The sequence below is a fragment of the Ursus arctos genome, unplaced genomic scaffold, assembly GCF_023065955.2.
Source record: "Ursus arctos isolate Adak ecotype North America unplaced genomic scaffold, UrsArc2.0 scaffold_2, whole genome shotgun sequence".
NCBI lineage: Eukaryota > Metazoa > Chordata > Mammalia > Carnivora > Ursidae > Ursus > Ursus arctos.
In genome coordinates, this window is record NW_026622874.1 from 65,066,280 (window position 1) to 65,081,296 (window position 15,017).

At 54.3% G+C, this 15,017-nt stretch overlaps 1 protein-coding gene and 1 non-coding gene across 2 annotated transcripts; both read right to left on the bottom strand.

Moving 5' to 3' along the window:
- Positions 1-347: 347 nt before the first annotated feature.
- On the bottom strand, positions 348-8,630 carry CHRNB2 (cholinergic receptor nicotinic beta 2 subunit). Its single transcript, XM_026485301.4, has 6 exons — positions 8,567-8,630; positions 7,270-7,415; positions 7,043-7,087; positions 6,503-6,612; positions 4,831-5,731; positions 348-1,325 (listed from the first exon to the last, which is right to left on the bottom strand). The coding sequence occupies exons 1-6, from the start codon at positions 8,628-8,630 to the stop codon at positions 1,155-1,157; spliced, it is 1,437 nt and encodes a 478-aa protein (XP_026341086.1). The 3' UTR covers positions 348-1,154.
- A 2,693-nt stretch (positions 8,631-11,323) lies between these two features.
- LOC113245444 (U6 spliceosomal RNA) lies at positions 11,324-11,426 on the bottom strand. The gene has a single exon (XR_003312702.1). It is a non-coding gene; the product is annotated as a U6 spliceosomal RNA (small nuclear RNA).
- Between the last annotated feature and the right edge of the window lie 3,591 nt (positions 11,427-15,017).

Genomic DNA, 15,017 nt, shown 5'->3' on the forward strand with positions numbered 1-15,017 from the left:
TCTCCCACGCCTGCAGAAGCGGGAGTCCAGCTGGACTCCAGAGGACAGCGTGGTCTGAGTCGGCCTGCCCTTTGGCTGCTCTGTGACTGGTCACCTGCTGGCACTGAGGAAAGGCTGGGACCACAAATCAGAGCCAGTCACGTGGCAGGGGTGGGGGCAACAGGTCCGTCAGAGGTCTGTTTCCTAAGCTAAAAGGCCAGGTGGCCCCCAGCTGGTCCCTGGGAGCAGTGTCAGGAAACCGCCTCTATCCGCCGACAGGACAGAAGCAAAGACCATGCTTTCTGAGGAGCCAACGACGGCGGCAACAAGGTTCTGCTCCACCCAGCTCAGGTCTGCTTGGGGGGTTGGCCAGGGGGGTGGGGGGGCTGACTCTCTCCTACCCGGCCCCCTCTGCTGTGGCAGGACGGCTAGGTCTGCTGAAAGCTACAGCTTTACGTTCCTGACTCCAAAGAGCCGGTCAGTTCAGGTGGGGAGAGACAGCCAACAGCTCATGTCGTGTGCACAGCTGGAGGACTTGGCCTTGGGCTCCAAGCAGGTCACCGCAAGACTCCAAACTCAGGGGCTTGATGCCCGGCCTGGCCCGCCCCAAAAGAAAGGACGTGGGGGGAAGTGCAGGGGTGCCAGGACCTGGGGCTGGGCTCTGTAGCCCACAGAAGCAAGGGGCTGCGGGACTGGGCCAAAGGGCCCCCGAGGGTCTGATCACAGCTCCAGATGAGCCCCTGGACAGGCCCGCCAGCCCAGACACTGTCCTTCAGTGGGGGCTGAGCCGGGTCGCTCTGAGCTCCTATGATGTCAGACCACCACACTGTGTCAGCTCAGCACGGGGCCAGAGGCCCTGGGACTCTGCCCCAACCTGGCCCCTCCCCCATCGCACTTCCCTCAGAGCGGAAGGCCCAACATCTCCACTCCTCAGCCTCCACGCTGGGCCAGCAGCACTCCCGTCTGGCTGCTGTAAGAAGACAGGCCGGCAGTGGGTCCAGCCGCCAGGGCGCACTGGCCGCCTGCTGCCAGTGGTGCTGGGAGGGGCTCAGGGGGCGGGAAAGCCTGGGTCCGCGGCGGTGCCCACTCCGCCTGTAGCTCACTAGTCCCTCCTCTGCCCAAAACTACAGTCCACTGAGGCCAAGGGCTGAAGCCGCGAGGAGCTGGGGGGGGCCTCACTTGGAGCTGGGAGCCGAGTGGTCTGCGTGCAGGAAGGTAGCCGTGGAGTAGTTCTGGAAGAGAGGCTGCAGGAACATGCCAACGGTGCCAAAAACACAGACGAAGACAAAGATCCAGAGGAAGAGGCGGTCGATCACCATGGCGACATACTTCCAGTCCTCACTCACCTGGACAGAGGAGACAAAGGAGGCCGGGGGATCAGTCACATGATGCAGGACAGGAGTGAAATGGAAACGGGCTGGTCTCACTACACACACGCACCTCACTCCTCTCCCTTCATGACCCCACAGCGACTCTTCCAAAGCATGGCTCCAAACTTGGCTGCTTAGAACCTCCACGGGCCCCACGGCCTCCAGGGCCCATCCAAAAAGTCCTAAGTTTGGATCCACGACCCACCCATGACAAACGCCTACTTACCACCCTCTTCCACCCTCTGACCCCGACTTACCAAAGCCCCACGTGTGCTCTCAAGTCTCTGTGCCTTTGAGTCGCCTTTCTGTCTAGAATTCTGGTCTTCCCTTTCTCTGCCTGGTGAACTCCTACACATCCTTTAAAGCCCAAATCAAATGTTACCTCTTCTCTGAAGTGATCTTTCCTGACACTCCTGATCAGAGCAAACCGTTGTCCTCTCTGGACTCCCTCAGCATGTGGACACATCTCGATCACAGTATTTTCACTGCACTGTATCACCATTTCAATTTGCATGGCTGCCACCCGACCCCCACCCCAACCAGCTACAAGTTCCTAAATGACAGGGACACTAGCTGATTCATTTTGCAATCCCAGCATCAGTGACAGAGTGCCAGTGAATGGGTGTCCAATTATTGACTGCATGCCTGGCTCTGCAGGCCTCCCTCCTCCCGTGACTGCCTGGGGAACCCCGCCCGGCAGCACCACCTCCAGCACACGGTCCCCAGAGAGGGAGGGCTGGTCCCCAGATGTGATCACTCCGTCGGAAAGAGGATACCGTCGGGGTCTGATAGCTGCCACGGGTCTGCCCCACTCGGGCCTGAGTGCACCTGGGGGCCACGAAGGAGGTCGCTGTGCACCTTCATTCGGTCGGCTGCAGACTGACGGCTTATGCATGCCACACCTGTGCTTGCCACGGGCCTGGCACCATGCCAGGCACGAGCCGTGACCAAAAGCAAGACAAACGTGGGCTGCGGCTTATCGTCCACGGAGGGAAAGGGGCACAAATAAGCAAGAATGAAATTTACACGCTGGCAGACGCTGATGAAGAAACAAAGAACTGAGAGACACGGAGGGTGTGGTCTGGGATGGCCTCTTTGAGGAAGGGACACTGAAGGTCACATTGGACAGGTAAGAAGGAGCCAGCCATGGCAGGAACAAAGCAAAGAAAGAAACAATCAGACAAACCCAAACTGAGGGCCCTTAGGCCAGCCCGCAAATTGTTCCAGATCGAAAGAAGGCAGGACAACTGAATGCAATCCGAGATCCTGGATGAGGCTGGGGAGCGCTGCAGAGCACATTACTGTGAAAGCTGGGAAACTTTTTTTTTTAAGATTTATTTGTTTGAGAGTGAGTGGGTGCACGCGGCGGGGGTAGGCAGAGGGAGAGAGAGAATCTCAAGCCGACTCCAAGCTGAGCACAGAGCCAGATGCGGGGCTCCATCTCATAACCTTGAGATCATGACCTGAGCAGAAACCAAGAGTCAGATGCTTAACTGACTGCACCACCCAGGTGCCCCAAAAGTTGGAAAACATTTTTTTTTAAAGATTTCATTTATTCATTTGAGAGAAAAACAGCATGAGCAGGGGGAGAGGCAGAGGGAGAGGGAGAAGCAGACTCCCCACTGAGCCAGGAGACCAACATGGGGCTCAATCCCAGGACCAGGAGGCCATCTGAGCCACCCAGGCGCCCCTGGAAAACTTTTAATATGGATTTTCTATCAGTTAAAGATATTATATGGATGTTGAATTTCCTGAATTTGATCATTGATCCTGGTTATGCAAGACAACATCCCTATTCTCAGGACAGACACACCAAAGTATTCGGGATAAAGGGTCGCAATGTCTGCAACTTACTCTCAAACAGGAGAGCAAACATTAATAGTAATAATATTTTTCTTTAATTTATTTACTTGAGAGAGAGAAAGCTGGGAGCTGGGGGGGGATCTCAAGCAGACTCCCCACTAAGTGCAGCCAGGTATGGGGCTCAATCCCACAACCCTGAGCTCATGCATGACCTGCGCCAAAATCAAGAGTCGGATGCTTACTGACTGAGCCACCCAGGTGCCCCAGTAATACTTTCTAAAAAGAAAAAAAGAGCATTCCAGGCAAGAGACCAATGTGTGCAAACATCCTCAGGTAGGACAGAGTTTTGCTCGCTGGGACTAGTCGGCCAAGTAAGCCAGTGACCTGAGCAAGGGAGAAGGCACAAGGTGAGAAGGACACATCGTGCATTTGGATGGAGAACAGAGCTGACTCAGGGAGACGACCAGGGGGCTCGGCCCCGGTCCGGGAAGAGCCGGGGGAGTAGCCCGGAGAGGTGATGCGGAAAGAAACAGCTGAGTCTTTTGGAAATTGTGAACACAGGGCAGGACTTCCGCTGATCTGGACGGTGGGGGAGGTGCGAGAGAGGAGAGTCAAGAATCACTCCAGGTTTTTGGTCTGAACCACTGGGTGGACGGCGATGCCATTTACTGTAAGATGGGGAGACCGCAGGAGAAGCGAGCCGGTGGTGGGGCTGTAGATGGAGCACTGGGGCTTGGATGTGCCGGTGCGGCGTCCAAGTAGGCCACTGCACCGAGCACCGAGAGGACTGCGGCAGGAAGCGGCGGGGGCGGGACCCGCGGCGGCTAAGCCCCCGCGCTCGCCCGCCGCGTCTCCCCCGTGCTGGTCCCACCCTCCGCCCATCAGGCACGTACGCTGCTCCCGGGCCAAGCCCCAGCTCCAGACCGCGGTCCTGACCTCCCGGGGAACGGAAACGCCAGGCTCTCAAGCCCCCACCCCTACCCCCCAAGCGGTGGTGCTGGAGCCGCCCTTCCTCCCCCCACCAAATCCGAACTGCTGCATCCTAGCGGAAACCTGGCCGGTCACTATGGCAACCACTGCCGAGCCACAGCCCGGACCCCGCCCGGTACCCGAAGGCTGATGGCTGACCGCTGACCGCTGCCGGCCCGTAGCACTCTGCCCTGCGCGGGCTCGGGGTTCCCGGGGTCCCTCTCCGCGGCGCCGCGACGGAAAGAGCCGGGGTGCGCACAGGCGGGGGGCTGCTCTGGGAAGACCCCACCTCCGCCTGCCCCTCCGCCACAATTCACCAGGCCGTCCCAAAGGCGCAGAAAACGGCTGTGGACTTGGGCCTCTGCCCCCGCCCACCTTCGACCGCCCCCAGTGGGGCGCACGAGGGACCCAGGGCCCTTTGCGCCGACAGCTAGGCTCACCAGTCACCAGCCCGGTCTCAGGGGGGCCAGCGGGGGTGGGCCTCTTGGGGTCGCGGCCACCAGCCAGCCGCAAAGCCAGAAAGGCCTCCTCCGCGTCCTGCCCGCCGCAGGCCGCTCGGGCCCGTACCGAGCTCCGTACCGAGCTCCGTACCGAGCTCCGTACCGACCTCCGCGGCGCCGCCTCCCGAAAGCCCACGGAGAAGAGCCCGAGGAGGCCGCAGCGGCCGCGCCCTGCACTCCCGTTAGCCTTGCGTGGCCGCGCCACTCACGCTCTGGTCGTCGTCCTCGCTGCGCACGTGGTCCGCGATGAAGCGCACGCCGTCCACCGCCGCTCGGAGGCCGCAGCCGCCCGCCCCCGCCCCGCCGCGCGCAGACCCGGAATACGACTCCCCGGGGGCTTCCCGGAAGAGGAGGGCGCCCGCCTCGCGCTCGCGCTGACGCCGCCGCAGGCGCAGGCGCTGGCGGGCGCAGCGGGGGCGCGGCTGCTGCATGAAGAGCAGCGTGGGCAGCTTCTCCAGGAAGACGACCTTGACCCAGGGCGCCATGGTGTGCGTGCTGGGCGAGCGGTGGTGCACGTTGAGCACGCACACGCTGGTGACGATGGAGAAGGTGACGAGCACCATGGTGAACATGAGGTACTTGCCGACGAGCGGCACGTCCAGAGAGGTGGGCGGCACGATCTTGGAGATGAGCAGCAGGAAGACGGTGAGCGCCAGCAGCACGGAGATGCAGAGTGTCATCTTCTCGCCGCAGTCGGACGGCAGGTAGAAGACCAGGATGGCCAGCGAGGTGATGAGCACGCAGGGGATGATGAGGTTGATGGTGTAGAAGAGCGGCTTGCGGCGGATGATGAAGTCGTAGGTGATGTCCACGTACGTGGAGTCGTCCGGGTTCTCGTTGCGCCGGCCGGGCAGCGCCACGATGTCCCACTCGCCGCTGGGGGTGAAGTCGTCCAGGCTGGCCACGTCACTCTTGAGCACCAGGTCGATCTCCGTGCGGTCGTAGGTCCACGAGCGGAACTTCAGGGTGCAGTTCTGCTGGTCGAACGGGAAGTGCTTCACTTCGATCTTGCAGGCGCTCTTGTAGATGGCGGGCGGCAGCCAGAAGATGCTGCCGTCATAGGAGACCACGGCGTTGGAATAGAAGGACACCTCGTACATGCCGTCAGCACTGCCGAGGGAGGAGCAGTGAGCCCCGGCGCACGCATACCTGCACCCCACCCATCAAGCCAGCCCTGAGCCGGAGGAGGGGAAACCCAGGTCTGAGAGTAACCATCCAGGAGTATACGGAGGTGGGGCAGGAATTGAGCAAGAAGGGGATCTGGGTGAGTTGGTGGTCAGGAGGCCTGTGAGGCCTTTTGGAGGCAGAAGAGGGAGGATGACGGGGGCTGTCTGCCACTTGTCATGCATTGTGCAAGCGGGTTGCTCCTCACGCCAGTGGAGAAGTTGGGGGAGCCAGGGAGGCCAGAGTAAGGAACCCCAGGCAATGAGGGGGACAGGGCAGGTGGGAGCAGGAGATGCACCCACTAGTGATTTGGGATCTTGGAAGTAAGTGGGATTATTGCAGGAAAGGGGACAGAACCCAGAGGACACGCTAGGGCCTCCAGGTTCTTTGATCCTGAACAATCCTCCAGGAAAGCCTATTCTTAAATCAGTATAGGCGCTGGGGCTGTCAATCCCTGTCTATATCCCACTGCGGCTCCCAGCAGTGGGACTCAGATTTGGCGAGGAGGGGATTGGCCATGGCCCAAATCACCTTGGAGTTGTCGGGGTTCTCCACATTACACCTCACTAGTCTGGGTCTGTCCGCCTGCACTGTCTGTGCCAGCGAGAAATCCCTTCTGTCCGGCAGCATGAGCTAATTCACTTTCCCTAGGACCCTTCCCTCTCAGAGCACCCCTGGGGTCACCTCCGGCCTTCCCATCGCTCCAAGGCCACCTACTTGTTGTATAGAACCACATCTGGGAGCCAGATGTGTTTGGAAGGGAGCCGAACTTTCTTCATGTTGTCAAACTCCTCAGGCTTCCAGGTGAGCCGGTAGTCCTCCCATTCCTGGGAAAGGGAGAGAGGGAAGCTTACAAGCCCATGACCTTGCTGAGGCTCAAGGTCAAGGACAGGAGGAGGGTAGGCAATCTGGATTGAGGAGGATTTGAAAAGCCATCCCCTCCCCACAGTGACTTCTCGGCCCAGCAAATGTGGTTCGTAAGATACTCTCTGGTAATTTGCACATCTAAGCCAAGATATAAGAATCTACATTTTACAAATAAGAAAACGAATCCTGTAGAGTTTAACGTGTTCAAACTCACCGAGCCGGTGAGTGGAAGCACCAAGTTTCAGATCCAGTTATTTAGCTCTCCAAAGTCTATACCTTTCTGCCTTTTTTGAGGAGATTAAAAGTGAGGGAAAGCACATGCGAAACAAAAACAAAAACAAGGCGGGAAGAGCAAACCAGGGACGTGGACTGGGCAGGAAGAGCGCTAACCTGCGTCAGCCAGACATTGGTGGTCATGATCTGCTCCCGCTCATGCTGCAGGGAAGAAGAGAAGCTGCTGAGAAGGCCCCGCAGCCTGCAGGCTCACTGCAACCACCCACGGTCCTTCCCGTGCCTCCCCAAGCCTTGGGATTTCCGGAGGAGTAAGCACAAACATGAACACATTCTGGCTGTTCTGACTTGAGTAGCTGGGCAGAGAGTTTGGGACCCGCACTCACCACACTAATGAGCTGGGCCAGGGACACCATGAGCTGTACCGTCACCAGCTCAGAGCCATTGGTGGCTGGGCGAATGAGCTTGTTGTACCGGGAAGGATCCAGGAGATGCTCCACCAGCCGCTCCTCTGTGTCAGTACCCCAGACTCCTGGGCAGGGGGGCAGGGGGCAGGAAGGAAGGAAGTAGGCAAGGAGGGTGCACCTCGCAGCCCACTCTCCCTAGGCAAGTGGGGCAACCAGGCCAGAACAGGAGCTTGCCACCGCTCCGTCCCTAAGGATGCAGCAGGATGCTTAGGTTATCCCACGAGGGCCAGTCCCAGAGAAGCCTTCTCCGAGATCACCGACCAGGGAGACCAGACAGCCTCACACAGATGTCTCCTGACTAAAAACCCACTCTGCAAGGATTAGTACAGACCTGCTCTTCCTGCAAGGTCTCAGACTGTGGTTTCAAAACACTTGCGATTTCATGTTTTCATGGCTTCTAAAAGATCCCTGCAGTTCAAGGAGGGTTTTGGATGGAGGTGAAAGGGAACAGCTCTTTATGTCCCACCTCAGTCAGGGCCCATCTATGTAAACCAGTAACATTATGCGCCTCCACATGTGACCGGGGCTGTGACCCCACCCCACCCCCACCTTCCCTGGCGCTGGGTTGGAGTGGATGCTGGGCTGCCTGCGCTGGGCCTCAGAACATGTATTCAGTCACAAATTCCACACATACGGGAGCCCCCCGCCCAGGAGATGGCATGCAGTTGTGGGAAGCTCGGTTAGCTGCACAAGCCCTTTGTACCCACCCCTCCACAGACTGTCTCTCCCGCAGCTCTGCACAGAGCTACCCCCACCCCGCAGAGCTCCTTCCTGGCCCTTAGCCTGGCAGAGCGCCTTCCCTTCCAAGTCTTCCATCCCACCCTACAAGAGAGTTGAGAAGTCACTTCTCTCCCCTGTCTTGCCCCTGTGGAGTGGCCAGAATCAGGAGCCCAGTGTGGGGCACAGAAAATGATGGAGAGCTAAGGGAGGGTGCCCTTCCAGATATAGTTCTGGAGATAATATTTCACGAGAAGTCAAATGGCATCTCAGCCACAGAGTGTGCCTTCCTGCCACCCCAGAAAGCCTGGGGAGATCGCCTCCCTCCTCCCTCCCTTTGCCCACGCCCTCCCCACCACCATTGCCCGGGTCTCCCTCGCTTCCTTGCATCGCCTACTCCTTCGGGGATGTCCTCCTCCCAGCTCCGTCGCCCAGGCGTCCCCCCGTAGACTCGTCTACCGCTGGGGCTCCCCCTTGCAGCTTGGAGCCCGGTTCTTACCTGCGCGCAGCCCGAGGAGGCCGAAGCCCAGCAGCAGCGCCGCGGGGCCGGAGCGCAGGGCCATGCCGCGAGCGGGGCGCTGTCCGCGGTGCTGAAGCCGCGCCCGCGCCGCCGGAAGGGCCCTGCGCGCGGGCGGCCGCGGGGCGGCGGGGCGGCGGGGGGAGCCGGCTTCGCGCTCGCCCCGGCCGGAGCAGGCGGACGCTTTTCCGGCCGCTCTTCCAGGGAACACAACTGGGACGGTGAGGGGGAGGAGTCTCCGCCCCGGAGGCGGAAGCGCCGGAGCCCAGGAAAAAAGGGGGTCCCTGGGTGGGACGTCCTGCTGCTCAGCTAGCTCACCGGCCGGGAGAGTTCTGGGGCGGGACCTGAAGGACTCAGAAGGGCGAGGAGAAGCAGCGCGAGTAAGACAAATAGGTCAGGACCCGCTTAGCGCTAGGGGACCGAGGGCCAGAATGAGGGGCGGGAGTCGGGAGGAGTTCCTGGGGTTCCCGCCCTCCTTGTTGGCTCTTACCAATCCAAATGGCCCTGTTTCCTTGGAAGGCTCAGGATGCGGCTGAGAGAATGCATTTTAGGCCTTTCCAGAAAGAGAGAGGGGGCTGTGGGTCGGCTATTTTTCAAAAGCAAACAGCTTTGGAGTCCGGAAACAGAACCCCTCACCTGCCCCTTCTCTACCTCCATGAACTCCCTCAAAGGTCAGCCTTCCTGCCCTCCCCCAGGGGGCCTGAAGAGAAGGCAGCTTTCAAGACTGGAAGGAAAAGTGGCCCTTATCAATTAGCCTTTCTCACCCCCGTTCCCTTGCACTCCGTCTTTGGGTTCTGTGTAACAAAGGGGTCAGAGGACCATTTCTCAGAGGCCAGCCCAGGAGTGACGCTGATGCAAGGGAGAGCGAGCATGAGCCCGGGGTTCACAGCTCCATGACGTCTTGACCACGAAAGGCAGTTAAGTCTTCGGTTTCCTCTTGGTGGATTTTTGTCACTTACAACTAAGATTCCTGACTAAAGCAGCCTTATCACACGTCCAGGCTCTTTCTGAGTCCCTCTCTGCCTACTCCTTCACCCTCATCTGGACCACTACACCCAGCTCCACGCTCCAGCTACTGGTGAGGTCTTCAAGATCATGGACATTATCCACCCCACCCCCTGCCCCATCCTCCACACTCCAGGACCTTTTAACATGTCGTTCCCTTGGCTCCTTTATCACCTGTTTTCCCTCAACCACCTTCTAGTCAACTTTGAACATTTGACAGAAATGTCACTTCCTCAAGGAAGCTGTATGTGACCAAGAACTATGACAAGTGTCCTGCCATATGTTTGCAAAGGATGTGCAGTGGATGAAGGAGCCACCCCAAGGCGGTGGCTGCCTCTGCTACCAGATCATGAACCAGCACAGTGCCAGGCTTGTCATGAGGGCTCAACAACTAAGATAAGGGGCCAGTATAGGACGGCATCTTCTAGTGTGTAGGGGAAAATTCCTTTTTAAAAGCTCAGCTAAATCTTCCTCTATACACCGTATCATCACACTCATTTGGACATGAATCATACTGTGGTCGAAGCTGGATTTAAGAAAATCAGGATATTTATTTTAAAGTAAAACATCACTGAGGTCATGGTTTCCAAGAAAAAGCTCCCTCCACCAGCCCATTGCCTTGAGACAATCAATGGCTGCTTTCTCTGTACCTGATATTAGTTGGTATGTCCATGATGGCTGTAGGTCCTTTATAAGGCTTTCTCTTCTCTTATCAGCTAGTACTTGATGCTTTAATCTGTTATTGCCTGTTACTCTCAGTGATGGCTTACACACTGGCTTCATACTGGGTGTGTTTTATGAATTTTTGATGATGTGTTCATTTTCATTACAAATATGCTGCATGTTTATTGTAAAAAAAATTAAATACATAAATAATCAAAAATAAATAAATAAATCCAAGAAACTGCTATAAAAAAAAAAAAGCAACTTATTTAACATGTCCTCAGTTCCTGAAATTGAAGGGCAAAAACAAGACAAGTACCAGAAAAGGAGAAGTGGGTGGCCACAGGCCCTGTGATGCATATGGCAGTGGGCACAGACCCGCACCACAAACTCTGGGATAAATGCTTACATAAACATGTAATGATCTCCTAAGAACTAAAGAAATCTTGGAAGTGAGGAAGAGTGGAGAATAAAAGTGTTAAGGAAAAGAGAAGAAATATGTGCAATCACTCCATTTGATGAAAGGGTCAAAGGTGGGAAAAAGACCCTCCTTCGACAATTCAGATCAACATTTATTGGGTATCTACTGTTTTTCAAGGATTGTATAGGTGTTGAGGATACAGTGATCAAAGCACCCAGCTCTTAAGGAGGTCACGGTTTGGCTGCCACGAGGAGGGGAAGGTAAGAGTGCTTGAGCATCTGCAGGTGATGCAGAGGAAGCTGCGATTTCCAAGAGGAGGAAGCCAGCAAGACAGGGTAGCTTAAGGGCATTTCCAAGTCCTGAATGAGGGGGCCAGGGAGCTGTACTCGCAGATGTATTTAGTCCTTAGGATTTTTCTCTTCCGGTGGGTGCAGGGTGACTGAGGAAGGCTGTGAGTGTTCTCTTGAGAAAATCTCTCTGGAGTGGTTGCTTGTTTCTGGGATGACAGACTGGAGGGTCACGTGTTTGCCTGAAGCCCTTGGCTGCTCCTGGGGTCCTTTCGGGACAGTCCATCCGGCCTGCTCACCTTGGCCTCTATCTTCTCAGATTCCCCAGCTTTCGCTTCAAGTGTATTATTTTTAGTTTTCAAATAAACGATGAAATGCTTCATGAGTTTGCATGTCAGCCTTGTGCAGGAACCATGCTAATCTGTGCCTCGTTCCAATTTCAGTCTACGTGCTTAGAAGCGAGCTCTACTTCAAGCTTAATTCCAGCTTGGCAGAGTCCTCTGAGTACAACCACCGGTGTCAAAGAGAGCTGGACCTCCCTCCCTTGTGTCTCCATCACACACCAGAAAGAAAGGAGGTCGGGGAGAGAACGGGCCAGAACCATGCACACAGACGCACGGATCTACAAGCGTCAGCCCTGAGGCAAAATGGTGACCCGGCAAAGTTCTGCTGGGTCACTCCCATTGTCCCTGATGGTAAGGAACATCTTCTCTTGCGAGGTGCTACAATTAATGCTATTTTCCTTTACTTATTTTTTAGAAGATTTTATTTGTTTATTTGTCACAGAGAGAGCACAAGCAGGGGGAGTAACAGGCTTCCCACTGAGCAGGGAGCCCAATGCGGGACTTGATCCCAGGACCCTGAGATCATGACCAGAGCCGAAGGCAGATGCTTAACCGACTGAGCCGTCCAGGGGTCCTCCAAGTTATCCTAAATTTACAAACTACTTAACTGTTAAAAAATATTACCAGAGTAATACATATTCATGAAAACCAATTGGAAAACACAAATTAGCAAAACAAAGTAGAAAAGATTCATGATCCTACCTCCTAGAAAAAAAGACTATTAGCACTTTACATGTAAATATCTAATATGTTTATACATTAATAAATATATTTTTATTAAATACTTTTATTAAATAAAATAACATCTATACAGTAGCTATCTCTATAATAAATATCTATACAAATAGGTAGATATTACATATATCCAAATTTATGTGTAGACATGACACACATAAAAAACATATATAAATTCCAAGTGTATAGCTCAGTTTTCCCGACATGAACACGTCCATATAGTCCCAGCCCAATAAAAAAAAATAGAACATTACCAATACCCAGAAGCCCCCATTATGTTCCCTCCCAGTCATTATTCCATCCTCTTCAAAAGGAACATCATGGAAAGAGGGTGGAGTGGGGGGGGGGTACTGCTTAAAGTTCAAGAACTCGACAGAGATTGTGGGTACACAGCACAATGTACAGAATGCCACTGGATTATACACTTTAAAATGGTTGCAACAGTAAATCCTATCTTACATGTATTGTCCCACAATTTTAAAAAATGACTGAAAAAAAGTAGCCACTGTTCTGACTTCTAACAGCACACACTGACTTTGGTTGCTAAATTTCATATAAAGGGAATCGTAATCTTTGTGTGGTTTTTTTAGACATTATGTTAGTGCGACTCTTGGGCACTGCTGAGCGTACTCCCTGTGCAAACACGCCCTCGGTCAGCCACGCCACTGCTGTGGGATTCGCGGTGTTTCCTGTTTTGAATTATTAAAAATACTACTGCCACGAACGTACTAGTTCATGTTTTCAGTGTACAAAAACACGCATTTGTTGGGTTCATAACTAAATCACATACATTTTTATTTATTTTTTTAAAAAGAGCACCCCGGTACACCGGGGGGGGCTCAGTCAGTTCAGCATCTGCCTTGGGCTCAGGTCATGATCTCAGGGTCCTGGGATCGAGCCCCATGTCAGGCTCCCTGCTCAGTGGGGAGCCTGCTTCTCCCTCTGCCTCTGCTGCTCCCCCTGCTTGTGCTCTCTCATAAACAATTTTTTTAATTTTAATTTTAAAAATTAAAAAAAAATTTAAAAATTAAAAAATATTAAAAAGCACCCTGTAAATCTACCTTTTCCATTTACTCTCTATGCCAGTGAGTATTCTTTGGTAACTATTTTTAATAGCTGGAGTGTATGCCAGTGTGGGTAAAATTTTTGTACATTTCTTTAATAATTTCCAAGTGACACTGGTGGATCTAAGATTTTTGTTTCTTAATTACTGGTGTATTAGCAAACTGACCTCCTGTAGGCTGGATACTGTCAGGGTTGCCCTGGGGCCTCAGGCTAAAGCTGCCGCGGTGAACACCTCCACGCCCTTGCCCACGCCGAGCCCTCTCCTTGTCCCTTCTTCTCCCTTACCTTTCTTCCCGATCTCCTTCTGCTTTGGAGCCCAGTTCTTTCAGAGTGTCCCCCCATTTCTATCTAAGTAATTTCTCCTTCACAGTCCTTCTTGGGAGTCAAACCTGACTAATATCACCCTTCAAGGCCCTGACCGCTCCTGATCCCTATTCTCGTGCTCGTCACGCTGTATTACAGTTGACCGTATCTACGTCCAGTTTACCCATTACCATGTGCTCCCAAGGGCAGGGTCAAGTGAGTACCAGCTGTCGTGGACGGAGCCTCCCCTCTGTGCCAGGAGTCACTACCTCCCCAGTGACCCTATAGTTCCTGGCAAAGAGCAAGTGCCCAGCACATATTTGTTGAGTCTGTGACAGAATGCTATGCTTCTGGGAGCAAGTCAAAGGAGAAGGGCACTCACTGTGTCCCAGACAGGTGCATCTGCTCACTCTGATATCACATGCCCTTTTGGAGAAAGGAACGAAAATCTCTACAATTCATTTTTCACAGAGCAGCCAGAATGCCTTTTAACATTTTAAATCAGATCATGCCACTCCTAGCTTAAAATCTTCCATGGTTTCCCAGTGCACTCTGACTAAAACTCGAATAACCTACTGTAGTCTCCACAACTCAACCCTGCTTTCGCCACTGGCCTCGTTTCCTACCCTCTCTCCTCTCCTGAGACTCAAGGTAAGCTGATCCTCCACTTTCCAAAAACCTTAAAAGTTCTTTACCACGCACACCATTCTAAGCACTTCTCTCGTTATCTCGCCCCATCTCCCAGTAACCACATGAGGTGGGTGCATTGACGATCTCCCTGTTACAGGAACAGAAACCAAAACACAGGCTGAGTAACTTTCCTGGTCAAGGTCTTCCTTGATCTTAAAGGAAAGCCCAAAGTCCTAAACATGGTTTTGAGTATCTATCAAGACTTAACCTCTGCCTGCCCCATCTGTGTCACTCTGTCCAGACACAGCCTTCTTGCCCTTCCTAACTTGCCAGCGTCCGACTTCAGAACCTTCCCACACGCCATCACTTCTGCCTGGACGGCATCCAGCCCTTTTCCTCCCTGAGGAATGCTACTTAGCCTTCAGGGTTTAGTGCCGCTTGTGTGGGATGCGTTTACAGAGCTGCAGTCTTGCTCTCTGAGGCACTCCCCGTAACTGCTCTGAAGTGACTGCGTATGTCTGACCTCCCACCGGGCTGGGCACAGGGAAAGGTGAGGACAGGGTCTGACGCGTTCAGTGCTACCTCAGTGTGGTAGGTGGAATCCTCTCTCAGTCTAGGGAGTCAGCTGGCTTTGCAGATCCTCCTTTGCCATGATTCCCCCAATGGAACTCAGGCTCCACAAGAGTGGGGAGTTTTGTTTTCTTCACTCCGGTTTTCCTGGCACCCAAGGGTTCATTAGATGACTGACCACACTTTCCATGTCTAACGCCCTGCCCTCCGCATCTCAGTACACCAGATGGGACTCCACACTGGGCTTCGACCAGAGGGCTCTCCCAGCCCGAGAGCTGAGATAGCGAAACCACCAGCAGAGAGGGAGACACAGCTCTCCCCTCGCTGACCACGACTTCTGAGTTTCCTCGCCAGGGACCTGGAGTCTGTACAACACTGTGGGAGTGTCTCGTCAGGTTGTTTCCTTCTAT

Coding starts and splice junctions, on each gene's coding strand:
- CHRNB2 (XM_026485301.4), bottom strand. CDS start 8,630: ATGGCCCTGCGCTCCGGCCCCGCGGCGCTGCTGCTGGGCTTCGGCCTC. Junction 7,416..8,566: donor CCTCCTCGGGCTGCGCGCAG/GTAAGAACCGGG, acceptor CCCCCTGCCCAG/GAGTCTGGGGTACTGACACA. Junction 6,613..7,042: donor CCAATGTCTGGCTGACGCAG/GTTAGCGCTCTT, acceptor TCCCTTTCCCAG/GAATGGGAGGACTACCGGCT.